This window comes from Pinus tabuliformis, chromosome 5_2 (genome assembly GCF_031772625.1).
Source record: "Pinus tabuliformis cultivar Carrire ecotype Pingquan chromosome 5_2, CPIR1, whole genome shotgun sequence".
Lineage (NCBI taxonomy): Eukaryota > Viridiplantae > Streptophyta > Pinopsida > Pinales > Pinaceae > Pinus > Pinus tabuliformis.
Genome location: NC_142306.1, coordinates 246,860,892 through 246,877,923, shown reverse-complemented (window position 1 = coordinate 246,877,923; position 17,032 = coordinate 246,860,892). Strand labels below are relative to the sequence as shown.

General features: G+C 36.7%; 1 protein-coding gene across 2 annotated transcripts in view; it reads left to right on the top strand.

The window, feature by feature from the left end:
• GLY1 (NAD-dependent glycerol-3-phosphate dehydrogenase family protein) overlaps positions 1–17,032 on the top strand; it is a 176,329-nt gene that overhangs the window by 107,111 nt on the left and 52,186 nt on the right. For both annotated transcript variants that reach the window (XM_089436230.1, XM_089436231.1), the window contains exons 3-4: positions 16,413–16,518; positions 16,729–16,930. In XM_089436230.1, the coding sequence (XP_089292356.1) occupies positions 16,413–16,518; positions 16,729–16,930 (308 nt within the window). The remainder of the gene's footprint in view (positions 1–16,412; positions 16,519–16,728; positions 16,931–17,032) is intronic.

Here is a 17,032-nt window from a genome sequence, read left to right as displayed (position 1 = left end):
CACATAAGTGAGTTTTGGAGGTAACAGGGACCATCTCTTCATATATTGACTTCAAAAACTGTCTTCTGCAATTCAATATCTAGACCTACATTGACATAGCCTATGTCTTTTGTTCAAATTTCTAGGGTACCGATTGACACTGTCCTCACAACAATCTCCTTTAGTGTGAGCTATGACTTAGAGTATTCCACCACCTTGTCTTTCCACACAAAACAATTAGATGTTGAAGTTTAATAATAGACACTTCCAACCCACGAATTGGTTCATTTTGTAGCATGCCCACTCCATAAACACATTTTTTTTGGTGAACTAGCGGAATCAACAACTGGGTAGGGTTGGTATTCTTGTGACACGAGGTCGATTCCGACTGCTACCACTATAACCTCCAGGCATACCAATGTGGCCCCTTGCGTGGCACATAAGGCTAATCGGGGGTTTGGACTAGTGATGTCACAAGGAATGACTTAATAGTACATATTATTGCCAACTAATCTACAGTTACGGGGCTGACTCCATAAACACACTGGAAAAATGGATTATCACAATTGCAAAATTTTATTTATTGTGCATCTTTTTTGTTTTTGGGAACTTAGTAATGCTTTGAGGACAGATCAATCTTTCTTGGTGGGGACAGATAATAAAGGGTTGACTACCAAAGTTGATGTTGGCTTGCACTCTGACTATTTGTTAGTGGATTAGGTGACATAGCTAGTATAGACAGTCACATACATAATGACTTTTTAACATACTCTAACTGTAAGTAGACTACCATAAATATGTAAGTGTCGTGAAGAAATCGAATTGTACTCTGCTATGTGTGTATTTTGCGAATAGTATGATATTTCTTTCTTTTGTCAATTGCTTGTTTACTTGTTTTATTGATGTGATGATTTTAAAATTTCTTTATCTATTTTTTCTTCTGTTGGCAAACAATAATATTTAAGAGCATCTTAACTCTCTTTCACACGAAAAAGTTCCAAGAAAGCCCTAAAACCAATTCCTCTTCAAGGTGAAATTTCATACCTATTGCATCACTAAACAATGAAAATACGTCATGGAATGTTCCACTGCAATGCAATAATCTCAACTCTACAAATAAAGTGAAACTTTGAGAAAAACAATACACATGGCCTGCACAATATTTACACATCATGATCAAACCTTCGCACAATAAAACATTTAAATTAGAAAAATAAGAATAAATCTATGTTGCACAGCCTCTGGGGATGGTAGGGACGGGGGGACGAGTTTCTGGTATGGCTAGAGCGCACCCAAAATTTTTTAGGGGACGACAAGTTGGGGACGACAACAATATATCTATATATATATATATATATATATATTATAAATTTAAAATGATAAAATAATATATATTATTATTATTTTAAATTCACCATGTGGATAAAGATAAATTAATTATAAGTTAGCAATCACATATATGAATCTATAACAGCAAGGGGTTAAGAATATCAATATGAGATTCAAAAGTTGAGAAGATTCAATTAATAATTATATATCTAAAGTTAGGGAAAACATGCATGATAGTCCAAAATTGCAAAATGCTAAAAATAATACATAGTGTGAGTGCCAAATAGCTAAATGCCTCAAAATCACAAAAAAGGGTGTCCTTGACTCAATTCCCACTCTAGCATGAAGTTTTATACTTCAAAGTTCAAACCAATCATAAGTTTAGATCTTCTGCATTAAGCCCATCCAAAAATGTATGAGCCTCACTTCCTTCTCCCTCATCTTCATCAATGCCCTGCACCTGCAACTCGATGTCATCTAATGGCACATTTACCAATCCTGTCTCAAGAGATGGACCAAGCACCTCATCATCATTCTAGGAAGCATGCTCTTGATCTACATCCCACCGTGCTGCTAGTCCCTGTAAATACTCTGGTGCTTTCCTTGTAAGAAGGCGAAGACTGCTATGCACATAAACTAGTTTTTCGCCCTCGTAGAGGTAAGCCTATTCCTCTTAATAGAGTGGATAAAACTATATGTGGACTAGTTCCTTTCTGTAGCTGAGGAACTAGCAACTTGAGATGGTAAACGCATAGCTAGAGCACAAATTTCTGGAGCTTTGTCCCCATACATCCTCCACCATCCACTAGGACTTCTTTGTGCCATACCCAACAAATCTTGCTTTGCAATGTTAGAGAAAGTGGGGCTACAAAGTCAAGAAATTGTTCTCGAATTAGGCTTGCTTTCTCTACTGTATACATTTTTTGTATGGCATCAACAAACCCTTGTTTCACCTCAGGATCATCTATTGGTGCAACTCTACCTTCCCTCTCCACATACCACTTTGGATTAAGTGCATAAGCAGCCATATGAAGAGGTGTGTTCAATTTGTTCCATCTCTTTTCTATCAACTTTTGAATTTCATTAAAAAATTGTAAAGAGGGGTCCCTTTGATGCATGGACTTAATTTGTCCAATCATGCTATCAATTGACTCATATATTTCCCCAAGGTTAGGGGAATCTGAATCTGCATACCTGATTAGCTCCACTATTGGAGAGGTGAAAGAGACAATGTATTTGACATCAACCCACCAATCATCACTCAATAACATCTGCCTCACCTTTTTTCCTTGATCTATTTTTGATTCCCCCCATGCAACCCACTCAGAACTAATAACAATGGCCATTAGGGCTTGTTGCACCTCCACCATACGATCAAGAAGAATAAAATAGGTGGCATACCTTGTATCTACTGGTTTCAAGAACTTTTTTTTGCATAAATTCTGTAAATAGCTAGAAAGGCATGGTAGTTGCAAATGAACATTTGTACCTCTTTTGCATCCAAAATTATGCAAGTGGTCCAAGAAATTTTTCCAATCTCTTTGAGTGCATTATTTAAAGCATGCACACAACATGGAGCCCAAAATAGATGTTTATATCTGCTTTGAATCATTAACTCCGTAGACCTACAAACTAGTGCAGCATTTGTGATAACTTGAACTACATTTATAGGACCTATCTCTTCAATTGCATCTTTCAATATCTCAAACTGGAAAGTTGCATCTTTCATCTTTCCAATACAATCAATTTCCCTTAAGAAATAGGGCCCACTTGGAGAGGTGACAATGATGTTCAACAAAGGTCTTTGTTGTATATTTGTCCAACCATCCATGACAATTGAACACCCATAAGTAACCCATGATTTTCTAAGGCCTTCCATCAACCCTTGCATCTTTGAGACCCCTCTATCTAACAAAGTTGTCCTCATTTTATTGTAACCAGGTGGTTGAAAAGATAGACCAGCAACAATGACTTTTCTCATCATCTCTTTGTAGAGAGGAGAACGCGTGGCATTAAATGATGTTCCATTAGCAATGAAAATTTCAGCCACAACATCCTCTGCCTCGCATTGCATATTAAACATTTCTATGACAACAACTTTCTTGCTTGCACTACTGTTAATAGAAACCCCAATTGAATCAACTTCAGCATAATCATTTATTCCTCCTTGAGAGGACTCCATTGGGCTAGGAACTCTTGGTTTTTTATAAATGGAAGAACTGTCCTCTACCTCTGTAAAAATAGTACCACCTGTGGCAATCATGTGAAGCCTAGTCATTTCAACTCTTTTTTCCAATGTGCAGCTGCATGCTTTCACTCCATCCCTTGGAATAGCCAATAAATGATGGTAAACTCTAGTGTAGCTTCCCTTAAATGTATGATTGCAAAGGTTGCATAGCCATTGCTCTGAACCACCACTGTGTTTCCTCTTATTTTGAGTGATCTTCTTGACAAATTGCAACAAAGGTTTCTTGACATTGACTGCAGTGGAAACTGTGTTTTCAGTTGAGTCAAGGTTTGCATCTAGAGGTCCTCTCATTTCAGATTGAGCTGGAGATGAGTTGTCCATATGAAAATTTTGGAAGAGTTAGAAAATTAAAAAAATGATTCCATGAGCAAAAAAATTAAAATTAAAATTATAATACAAATACAAGTGTTAGAGACTTATTTAAATTTTAGTTTTCCTGTCTTATTTTATTTCTTAAAGGCCTGCATGGTGCTGGTTTGGATTGGGGATGTTAAGGCATTACCAAACTGCCTTGGGGACATCCTTTGAACATTTCTGTGACTGGAGAGATGGCCCCAGTTCTGCCTTGTGGATGTTTTCTTGTCTTTTACAGTCAGTGATGGCGTAAAAGACTCAACTAGCAACTTGCAATGACATGCAACTGTAACAGTATTGAATGCAAGATGCAAATATGGCAATGGTCTTAGCTTGATAAACAGAAAACAAACCTATCAGACATGTAGCAACAATTTAGAGTTCAGTTTTCAGACAAAAACATGTTCCAGGTTGTAGGAGAGAGACCTTATGAAGGACACCGGACAGTCACATGCCTGTAAAATTTTTAAAAAGGATGAAAGACCAGGAAAAAAGACATCAGGAGATAAAACTAAATGGCAAACTTTTTAATTTTGTCTTTCTGACGTTTGGACAACATAATCACAAAGGCTGTAATATGATGTCTTTCTGAACAGTGAATACCTACAGGGATAAGACTACTGTAAGCAAATCACAAAGGCTTCATCGCTCAAGTGCCAGCCTTGTTGGTGTACACTGTACATTCGCTGACACTGAATAGGAGGAAATGGATCATGCATGAAGCATTGGTGTTCACTGTTCGCTGTTTTTAATTTTTGATATCTTTGAACCCAGAAAGCGTTAAAAATTAATATCAGTTTCATATTTCACGTTTCGACTTTAAAATTTTAATATGTTATTAACTTTCAATTTTTAACTTTATAAATTTTAAAGTTATCATAGTATTTAATGTTAAAGTTATAAGGTTTATATCATAGTTTTAAACTTAATTAATTTATTAAATTATAAAGTTATAACTTATATTACGTTAAATGATGTAAACATTATAATGAAATGAAATGAAATGATATTTTAAGGTCCATGAGACTAAAAATAGTCTATGAGACCATTAATTCCCTGTGCTTCGCTTTTTGCAATTCAATCCTTTTCCGATTCAAATTGATGATGAGCTGGCCCAACCTTCCAACAATCCCCTCGCTAAAAAGACAATGCCAAGAAAATGATGCTAACATGTTCTCATAACTTTCTCTGATGTCTTTGAATGCATCACATTCCAAAATGAAATGTTTTTCCGATTCCACAGCCCCAAACGTGCAAAATGTACACACCCGTTCTTCCCAAGCTTCTTTAGGCCTTTTCCACCATCCTGTTTCACACTGAAGTTATATTACATAGTGAGAAACATAAGGATAGTGATAAACTTATATTACATTAAGATTAACAAATATGTGCACTGCCGAATTTATAAATTATAATTTATAAATAAAATTAGAAAATTATAATTAAAATTAAATATTGACTAATTAAGTTCCTCTGGGTCTCATTGAGAAGCACATTCCGTGCCTTCCTCCATCCAAATTACCAAATTCCAGTGCAAAGGACCCAACGCTTGTGGAGTCCTCTGATGAATAGTTTTAGTTATCTCTTTTTCTTACATTTTGAGTATTTATATGTCTAGTAGTAGTGCTTATGTTAGTATGTTAAGTGTGAACTGGTTTTTAGATATTCCGGCCTATAAGGCTAATTTTGACAGACTTAAAAACCACAGATTTTGGATGGCTTATAATGCATTTCGATGGCCAACAAACTTGGTTTCCCAATGGGCAGGTTGAGGCCACATAATGTCTTTTCTGGTTGTAACCTGCTTTGAAAATGAATGAATGAAAGGTCCTACTGAGCTTACAAAAAAAATATTGACTAATTAAATTATATTAATTATTTAATATAATATATCATTGTTAATGTTTTATGATATGGTCATTTAAAATTTTCCTCATATGTAAACGATTCAGTCGGGAAGGTTGAAAAATTAAAATCAATGAATCATACCATCTGCATAGGCCTTTATTTTTGTGATCGTCAAGACGTCCGACGTTGGAATCTCGCGGCTTGCATTTTTGCGTGGTGGTGATTTTGTCGGGTACCATGCGCTGAAAAGAGACGTTTAGGAGTGTGGCATCTAGTGAGAATACTGTGCAAGTTTTGGCTGTAATCTGACTTCCGTCCTAGTCATCCTAGTGTCGAAATTTAGCATTTTACTCACACAGGGATGTGCCATGCAATGCACTCTCAACTCAAATAAATTTAGGGTTTCAAGGAGATGTTGTTACACCAACAAATTTCTATCATGTAGGTTTCATGCAGCTGCTTGACACCAACAAATTTCTATGAACAGTGAACAGTGAACAGTGAGTAGTGACCAGTGTGGTTAGCAGTGAACAGTGAGCAGGTTGAGAGTAGGGAGCTTTTATGCAACAGAAGTATTGCGCAGCGAGCAAAGAGCAGCGATAAGCTGAACAACATGGAGCAATGCGAAGTAATCTTGGCATTTTATAGACCCACATATCTCTCGAAACAGGTTGGACAACAAATGCATTGAAACATGACAAAGGGACAAGAAATTTTAGAACATGTGGAGACAAATGATTTAGGACAAGTGAAAATAGCCTCATTCGCCAAAGTTGGGAAGTGGGTTTGGGTCAATGCCAAACAATATCGAGGCATTTTAAAATGAAGACTAGCCCATTTAAAATGGGGCAGACAAGGAAAAAACAGTCTAAAAAGGAAAGTACTCGAGCCCTTCGCAAGAAGCACTCAAACAAGTCCCCTCTACAAGCACGTGGCAACAAGAAGTCCAGAGGAAAAGTCATTGATGATTCTGCCTTATATAGTCCCACATCCACACCTCTCACCTGGTCATCTGATCTTTATGTGAAAGAATTGTTAAATGCAAAACAAAGGTTGGAGGTTTTAGAAGTTAAAGAGCAGGAAAGAGATCATAAAATTCATATAATAACAGTTGAGAACAAGGCTTTAGTAAAAAGCAATAAAGTTTTAAAAGAACAAGTGGCATTGCTACAGGAAGCTCTCCTGATAGGGAAGACAGAATGGCAACGCATGAAGGCGGATGTGCAAAACATAAAGAAATTTGTAGTGGAAAGTACAGAGGTGGTGAATGCGAAATCATCCCAAGATAAAGGGAAAATGATTGCCCAAATAGACAACCATGAAGAGAAAGCAAGAGAAGAAAGGAAAGGAGATTCCACCAAAGTTTCCAAAACTTGGGCTCAAGTTATTAGCAATTCTGCTAATAAGGAAGGAGAAACAAACATTCAGGTTGACAACATGCAAGATAGAGAAGGCAAGGAAAGACAAAGTAGGGCTGCAAACATAATTATTAAAGGGGTGAAAGACTATAGGAAAAATGAATGTACTCTTGACCTTGCAAGAAACTTCTTGAAAGACAAGTTGCTATGGCAAGGACAAATATGCCAAGCATGGAGAGTGGGTAAGTTTAACGGGGAGAGAGCCAGGCCCATAAAAGTCATCATGCCTAGCTTGCGTGATAAATATATCATTCTAAGCAAGAAACATCTCTTGATGGGTTCTCGTTTTTTCCTGGAAGAAGATTTAACTGTAAAACAACAGGAGGAAAGAAGGGAGGAAATGTTAAAGGTTAGGACAGCAAGAGATGAAGGCAAGAGAGCATGGATTTATAAAGGCAAAGATGTGATAGCGTGACATGGACCTCCTTCCAAAACAGAGCAGCAAGATGGTAATAAAGAAGGGGCAACAAACTCTTCAACAGTAAATCAAGAAGCAAGGTTAGTATGGGAAAGCAGGGACAAAGACTCAAATGTGAGTCTTGCATGTCAAAGTAAATAGCAATCAAGTCATACCCAGGTTTCCTTAAGATTAGTTTGTTGGAACTGCAGAGGTTACCCATGGAGACAAGGATCTAGGATAGGGCCTATTGCGGAAGATAGAGACATAATTTGCCTCATAGAAACACATGAGCATGAAGGGTGCAAGACACCTCTGTTTGAAGGATACTGGAAGATGGCATTGTGGAACAAGGTAGCAGGGAATGGCAAAGGGCACGGGGGTATCATGGTTTTAGTAAGGGAGAAAGAAGGTCGTCTCATTCAGTTATAGAAAGAAGACTCAAATAAGCAATTCATTTGGTTTAAAATATCATAAAACGGAAACCACATCAGAATTGCAGCTTGCTATTTTGCACCGCAAGTTTAAAAAATCTACAAAGGTAGAGGGCTTGGCCACAAAGATCCATTTGCAGCCTTAAAAGCAGATATTGCAATTTATTCGTAGCTAGGTGAAGTCCTTATAGTGGGTGATTTCAGTGCTAGGACTGCAAGTGAACAAGCTAGCATTCTTTGCTGTAAAAATGATTGTGACCCTATTTGGCTTACAAAAGAGAGTAATCATTAGTGGGAAAGAATTTCAAAGGACAAGGGCTGCAATTTCTTTGGTGAACAATTGTTTACTCTATGTGGGGCCTTTGATTTAATTATTTGTAATGGCTTGACTAGATGGGCAAATTTTGGTAATTTCACTTGCAATACTTACAATGGAGCAAGTGTAGTAGATTATGTAATTTGCTTGCATGGTTTGTGTGAGAAAATGGAGGAAGTCTTGATTGGAGACCAGTTGTGGGACTTAAAATCAAATCACAAGACAATTTATTTATGTTTCTCTTGGACTGGAAAGAAACAATTAGAGTAAAAATTCAGCATGTCCAATAAAACCTCCCATAGCGCAGAATTCTTTTGACCCCAGAAAATTGTAACACCTTCAAAATGACGCTAGAGAGGCTCTTCGAGAAGGAGAAAAACACAATTCACAACCTTCATAGTCATGAATTAACACATTTAATTCAATGCGTGCTTGCAAAGTGCAAAAGAGCAAAAATTAAGAAGTCTGAAACAAATTGCTTTCTGGTTAATGCTTCGTTTGATGAGGAATGCAAAAAGGCAAGGAGAATGTGGAAAGAGTCAAACAAGGATAACATAAAGCTCAAAGCTTACAAGCAATTATTAAGCAAGAAAAAGACTGATTTCATGGTTTCAAGGAGGGAAGAACTAATCTTCCTTGGGAAAAATAATCCCAAATTATTTTGGTAGGAGCTCCAATCGAAAAAGATACAAACTGGAAATAATATTACAGCTTCTAAATGGTTTGACTATGCAAGACAACTCTATGAGCAGGATCCCAAGGGTGACCCTCCCCCTTGGTCAATACTGATACTGAACTCTTCACGGTGCAAGAGGTAGAGATGGGTATCAAGAAGTTGGGTGTTGGAAAAGCAAAAGAATTAGCTGAACTCCAAGCAGAATATCTAAAGTGGGGCTTTTTGACCACTACGTATCAACGACCCATAGCAGTACACCCCCTTTTTTCACAAGAGGGATAGCGCCTGATCGATGTGTTCGTGTCGTCCAGCTTTCATCATCAACCTGATTGTCATGTTATAATGTAAACCCATTCTGCATGTATATGATGTAAATAATCTCAACAGATCTGTGTCATGTATGTAATTGCCTAGGTAAACCTATTTTTCTGGTGATGATCTACATTCCGGGAGGTTTTTTGTCTCACCGATCCATTCTTGGATGGTCGACAGAGTTTTCCTTCAGCCTTACCCCAAAGCCGGAATGAATTTTGTCACCGAGATCTTAGGCGAGTCCTAGTTTTATAGATCGAGTCTATGTAAAAGTGATTTGGGAATAATCCTAACTATTTGGTTAGGTTATTTTATTACAAATTGCTTAGTTTGCTGGATTATATTTGTGTCGCAGAAATGTGTAGTCTGTGAGGGTCTATCTCAGATGGTTTTCCCCCTTGTGATGTAAAAGATATGAAAATGATGATGTAAAGTGTCTTGAGGGTTGGGAAAATAATTTATCCCCCTCATAGGTCCATTAATTAATTTTTCTGGCCAAAAATTAATTAAAATCCTAAGCCAAAAATTTAATTAATTATAGGTCCTAGGTAAATTTAAATTTTCCAAAGTCAAAATTCGTGGGTCCTTAAAATTCAAATTTTAAAAGGTCCCAAGACTGAGGTAAATTAATTATTTTGCTAAATTTTAATCCTTTGGTCTCTGGGATTTAAGTCAGTCAAATTTTTAAGGAAATTAACTCAAATTTTTTATTTTTGAGTTAATTAAAATGCATTTAATTGAAAAATTCGAATTTCCTCAAAAATTTAAAATTTCGACAAATGAGATTAAAAGAAATTTTAATCTTCATCAACGGTCGAGATTGCTTTGACGAGGATCACCCGAATTAGCCGTTGGAAGATTTATATTTAAATAAGAGGTCATTTGTTAGTCAGTTCATCCGATCTCTAGATCGTGTACTAAGCTCTCAAGCTCTTTTGTAAACTTTTATGGAATAAATGCAAAAGTCTTTGGGGTTTCAATGTGTTGTAGTGTTCTTCTTCATGAATTTATGGTAACATTGTTTTAATTTCTGCTTAATATTATGTGAAAACTATCAATCAACAACTCTCTTAAAATAATCTGAATACAGGTATCTTATTCAATTTGTTAGATCTAGGGTAACATTTTTAATTTTGATTGAAGTAGCAGGTATCTCTATTTCTTCAAAATTTTATTGTTGTTCTATTTCTCTATTTGATTTGATGGTTGATCTAGTGTTTGCAGAAGATCTCTCAGGTTCTCACTGAGCGTTTGGGGATAGTTTTCGGTTGGACCAGTCAACTCTCAACACATTCTTTGCAGAGCCTACTTCATATAAGCCTCAGGATTTATCTAACGATAATATTTTTTCTGCAGGGTGTTTTTGGGTTAGTATCTCTCTAAAATTTCAAAATCTTTTAAATATTTTGTGGAAATTTTGATAGATCTGGCTATTAAGAGCCTTAGATTATTAGATCTGGAAGCGGAGTTGGACTCATACTCCTCAGATCTGATAGATCTGTAAATTATTTGTATAGATCTGTTATTTACTTGTGTAGATTTGAAATTTTGTAACATAATTTTGAATTTTAACACTTGGGTTTTTGGGATTTTCTCTATTTTTGTACATATTGGGTATTGGGTTTTTCTCTTTTCACTTGTGCAGGAATAGATCTGAGAAATCAGCCAAGTAAATTTTCAGATCTGAGCTAGATCTAGACCCTGGAGGGCAAGATCTGGGCTCAAAGATTGTTTGTAGGAATAGATCTGAGAAATCAACCAAGAAAATCTTCAGCCCTGAGATTTTTCAAGCAGATCTGGGGGTTTTGAGATAAATCTAGGCCCTGAAGGGCAATATCTTATATCAAATCTTTTTACAAGGCCAACCATTAAAGATTTTGCAATAAATCTGAAGATCTGAAGCAAAATATTTTTTTTAGAACAAGGGTTTCAAGTTTTGGGGCTCCTAAGCCCAAATTTGCCTTCTCCTAGCCCAACACTAGTTCTATTGGCCCTGTGCTCGCTCTCATTGGCTCTAGATTCCCCTTGCTCCATCTCTGAAGCTAATCATTGGTGGGTTTTGCAGAAAATTTGGTAAAAATTTGTGTTTTAGATATTGAATTTTTTTTTTTGGCAACTTGGGAAAGTGATCTTCAAGGCCTAGGGCCTAAGGGTTTGATCTCTAAACCACCTTTTTCCTCACTGTTTGCTACAGCAGTCATATACCTTTCTAATAGTGGTGAAAAACACATCTAAGTGGTTTGAAATTAACTAAAAAATTGCTAAATACATTAATAAGTCATTTATGTTTGATGTATATCAAGTATTTGGCCCAGATATACATTTTGGGTCACTGTTATCTCTGAATAATTCTGTTTCTGAAGTCTGAAATATAATAGTGGAAAAATTTCATGTGGGTTAGCCTAAAATCAATTTCTAAGTTGTCTAATACATTAAGGAATTAATTTCTTGAGTTGGGCATTTATCATTTGGCTTATTTCATGTTTTATTTGCTGGTTGTAATAAGTATATCAGATTTGATATAATTCCGGAAATCACATCACAACAGGCTGAAATTTTTTTATAATTCATGTGCGCAAGTTTGAAAAAATTTCGGTAAATTTTTAGCATAAAGATATCATTGATAGCTCACTGTTTTCATTGTCATATTGCTGCTGTTATAAAGTTTTTCTTACTGCTGTCCTAAAAAATAATTTCTGAAAATTATGTACTCTGTCATGGAATTGTAATAAAATACATATCCTTTGTTTCATAAACTGAGTATTTTTTTTGAGCATCTGTTGACATTGATATCGAATTGCAAAGTTGTTTTTATTCTCTTTGAGCTATATTGTATCAAGAAGATTTGAAATAAGCTGGTGTTTTAACTAAAGTATCTTCAAGAGTTTAGTTTCTAAGTCTTCATCTAAAAAAAGTCGAGCATTTCATTTGGGTAATTGAGGGCTTTTGCGGCATAAGTGTTTTTCCATTCTCGAGTCTAACTTTATCTCATATTCCGGTGCATTTGCATAGATAAAATTTACTTCCAAGCATAAGGTTAGTCGATAGACAGATAGATCTGTATTCGTCTTTTCTTTAGAAGCCTGTTTTAATAGTACTTAACACTTTGACCTTGTAGTTGTCAGAGCCATAGTTCTCTGCAGTGCCGGAGGCACCGGGTATGTTAGAATTTCAGGAGAGGTATCGTTAATCACATCTTAGTGTGCTTCTCTTGATCTTCTCTCTGCCAATTACTACGAAATCAGGCTCAACACAGAAAGGATTGAAGGGTTCACATCTAAATAGGCATTTAACTAAAATTAACCAAGATTCTTGCATCTCACATTAGTTTTAGGATCAACATTTCATCTAAAATAGTCATTCATCTAAGTAGCAGTTGCTAATCGATTACTTGGTCTTAATTTCCCTAGCAAGATCATTGACTCCATAAGGCACTGATATCAATCGTTTAAAATCTAATCAAATCCTATAAGTCTTGCTAAATCTTAATCAAGTATTTGATCACTTCACTGTGTCTCCCGAACTGGCTGGTTTCCAACTAGTTCTTCTTCATTCCACTTTTCCATAGGGTCTACCCCTCTTAGCCTGCTGTAGGGAGACAACTTAAATGGAGAGATTGGGGATCAGGGTGACAACCCCCGATCTGAGCGTTGTCGCGGTGCCTGGACATTCTGTGCGACAATAGGGCTAAAAAATTCTTGCATCTCACAGTACAAAAATTTTCAACAACATCATACAACAGGGGCTCCCCACATATTGGACAACTAGTCTGGCAATACCTCTTTTCAAGAGCGGTGACGTCAATAATCCCTCTAATTATAAGACCATCATGATAAACCCTTTGTTTGCAAAACTATTTGGAAGCATGCTAGAAAACAAAATTAGCAAGTGGGTAGAAGAAAGAGATAAGCGTGCTAAGGGCAAGCAAGTTTTAGACCTAAACATTCCATTGTTGATCATTGTATAACTTTAAGGCACATCATTGAAAAAGTTTGGGAGAAAAAGGAAGAAGTCTTTTGTTGCTTTGTTGATTTCAGAAAAACGTTTGACTCTGTTCCTAGGGATAAGCTTTGGCACAGAATGGAGGAACTTGGGGTTCCTAAACATTTGAGAGCAGCTGTGCATAGGCTGTATGAAGAGGTGAAAGTCAAAATTAGAACTTCAGCAGGCATTTCTGAAAGTTTCAAAGCGATATCGGGGTCAAGCTAGGTTGTCCACTGTCTCCTACCCTTTTTGGTTTATATATTGACAACCTTGAGGAGTGGTTAAATTCGCAAGGGGGTGATGGTATCTATTTGGGCAAGTTTGTTATAAGGCTTCTTTTGTATGCAGATGACCTTATTCTGCTTGCTAAATCAGCTCTTGGTTTGCAAGAGCATTTACTATCCCTTGAACATTTTTGTAGAAGTGTGGGGATGCAAGTCAATATCAACAAAACGAAAGTAGTGGTTTTCTCTAAGAAAAGAAAACATAACCAACATAAGTTCTACTTTGAAGGCAACATTCTGGAAGAAGTTGCGGATTACAAATATCTCGAAATTGACTTCAACAAAAATCTAAGCTGGAATGGTTGTAGAAAGAAAATAACTTTGGGGGGTTGGAAAGCATTTTATGCTTTTCAAAATAGGTGTAGAGAGGCAGAGTTATGGGACTGGAAAACCACTCAAACTCTTTTTGGGCTTCTAGTGATTCCGGTGATTCTCTATGGTTGTGAACTATGGGCCAACAATACATTTGACATGTAATGGAAACAAATTGAGAAAATTCAGAAGCGTTTGATTACAAACAAATTCAAGATTAAAAGTGTAGTTCCTTATGATATATTGTTAAGTGAAACAGGGGCTGCTCCTATTGAAGCAATTTTTATGGTGCGAGTCATAAGGTATTTAAAAAAATTTGGGCAAATTGAAGAGGGTAGATGGCCTAAGGTTGTCTTTAATGAGAAATTGTGCAAGAGAAAAAATACTTGGATGCAACAAAATAACAAATGGTTTAGTAAACAGGGTATTTTCTTGAACGCGTGTCTATAAACAACAAAGAGATAAAATCTTTTGTTATGGAAAAGTTCCACAAGCTTACTTGGGATAAGGAGCTAGGAAGAAAGAAAAAATACTATATTGAAGTGTTTAATCCCACTCATAGTCATCAACCAAAGCATACATAGAAGCCAATATATCTTGGAGAGCCAAAATTCTTATTGCTTAGTTAAGGACTAATTCTCGTCAACTTCATTGTGAAACAGGGCGCTAGAAAAGGCCAAAAGAAGTGTGGGAGGAAAGAATATGCATTTTTTGTTCTTCTGGAAAAGTGGAAACAAAAAAACATTTCATTTTAGAATGTGAGGCCTTCAAAGACAACAGGGAAAGTCATGCAGATATGCTGGCAGCTAGCTCTTGGGATAATCTATTTAGCGAGGGGTTTGTCGAGAAGCTGAGAGCAAATATTTTGAAGCTTCACAGAAAAAGGGTTGGATACATCAAGCAAATGAAGAAACAATCTGTCCCATAGGCTATCTTTAGCCTCGTGGACGTTAAAATAATTTCTTTCTTTCTTTCTTTCTACAATTTTAAATTCTAATAGTCAATACATAGCAACAATGTTACATTAGTCTTTAAAGTATCTGTGTGGCCCTTGGAAAAAAAGCGAACTTGTGTGGTGGTGTGGCGACTAGCCCAACTCTTGGCTGGCATGTAAGTTGTTGGCGGCTGGCTGTATGGACGTCTGAACTGGCCTCTTCAGTGGCTCATGATCTGTCAAAATAAAACCCACAACAAATACAAACAAAGACACTGCCCAAACGAAGTCACTGTGACGCCGATACTGTAGGGAAAGTGAATAGACTGTCGACACAGTGATAACTGTTTCCTCTTACAACAGATAAGTGATACTGTTTGAGCTCTATCGAAGACTTTAAGAATAGCAGAGAACTCTGTTTGCAGGGAACTGTAGGAGGAAATGTTGCGTAGAAGACTTCAGGAGAGCAGAAAAGGAAATGAAAAGGAGGTTTACGTCACCTAAAAAACCGTGGAAGAGAGAAATAAACAACGCCAAAATTTTTCCTGCCAACTCAGAGTCAAAACGTCCCCAATTTTTTTTTTTGGGACGGGAACTGTTCCTGAAAAGTCCTTGAAATTAGCCGACAATGAAAGGGGAATGGCTTGGAAGTACCCATGTCCCCAATGGCGTCCCCACAGAATTGGGGATGTTCCCAATCTGTTTTAACGTCCCCAGGGGCCAGAACACCAGAACGTCGGGAACGGGAACGCAGGGTTTTTTGGGGGGATGGTTCCCCGTGTAACATAGGAATAAATTGATGACATAGTTTAAAATAAGAAAGCAAACTTCTGTATGAAGTTGATGGCTCTCTTGCAATCCTCTTTAAAGTATGACGATCATTGATATCTCTTATATACAATAGAGACAGGTGAAGAGAGGAGAATGCTTTTCTTGAAAATCATACTAGATCTCTAAATTTTGTTTATAGAGTGCATTTCCATACCCATTAAGGTCTCAACAATGCTCTGGAAATGGATTAAGCTTGATATTGTGTAAGAATATCTTAATGCTGCATCTAGAATTACATTATCATTAGTGAACTCCATATGGCTCTATTTTACTCATACCTGTTCTAATGTGGCCAATGAAACTTGTTTCAAAGAGCATGATGAAACCCAAAAGATGGACATGCCAGCCAGAGTTGAAGACATCATGTATTAAGCCATTTGACTTGTTCTAGTGAAAAGGTCAAAAATAGATAATTTGAACCTTCGTTGAAGGCTAATTGATGCGCATTTCATAAATTCTCAAATCCAATTTGAGGTCTAATGTCGTGTTCAATCATTTCCCTTAAGTGGTTGTCTGTGAATTGACCTTGTGTGTTCTCCAAAAGGTTTTCATCCTAAAGTCTGGCTTTCATTTTTGCATATACTATGTTCAAGTTTGTATTGTAAGGTAAGTTCACTTGAACTCATACTACAAAGGCTAGACAAAATAATGTGGAGGAAAACACAAAGTGAATTAAAGTAGTCTCTTGTTCATAATTGTTTTGATAACTGGGTGATTATAGGTTTTGCTAATGCGTTGTATTGTTTTCTGTTGCAGCAAATATTTACCAGAACACAAGCTGCCCAAAAATGTCATGGCAACAACAGATGCAAAAGCTGCTCTGCAAGGGGCTGATTTCTGCATACATGCGGTTCCTGTACAGGTAACTTTTACAATAATTTCTATATCTAACTGTGCTTTCAGTAGAACAAGAGACACAGCAGGAAAGCATCCTGGGCTATGTAGGATATGGAAGCGTCAATATGGAAAACAGACATGGATTTTGTTTTTAGTATGGTTATGGGGATTGATTGATGTTTTGAATTTTCAGCAGTGATTGATGCATTCTGCCTTTGTTATATATGACTTGCAGTTCAGTGCTACTGTTCTGGAAAGCATTTCGGAACATGTTACTCCAAAGTTGCCTTTTGTATCTGTCAGCAAGGGTCTTGAACTTAATACATTACGGATGATGTCCCAAATTATTCCTCAGGCACTTGGGAATCCTTTCCAACCTGTTGTTGTATTATCAGGGCCATCATTTGCCGTGGAGCTCATGGACAAGTTGCCAACAGGTTTGAGGCTCGAATATGACTTTACTTCAAGTACTTTTTACTAGTCAGACAAATCCGTCCTTCTGATATAAGGAAGCGCCTGTGCTTTTTTGTATGGATCTA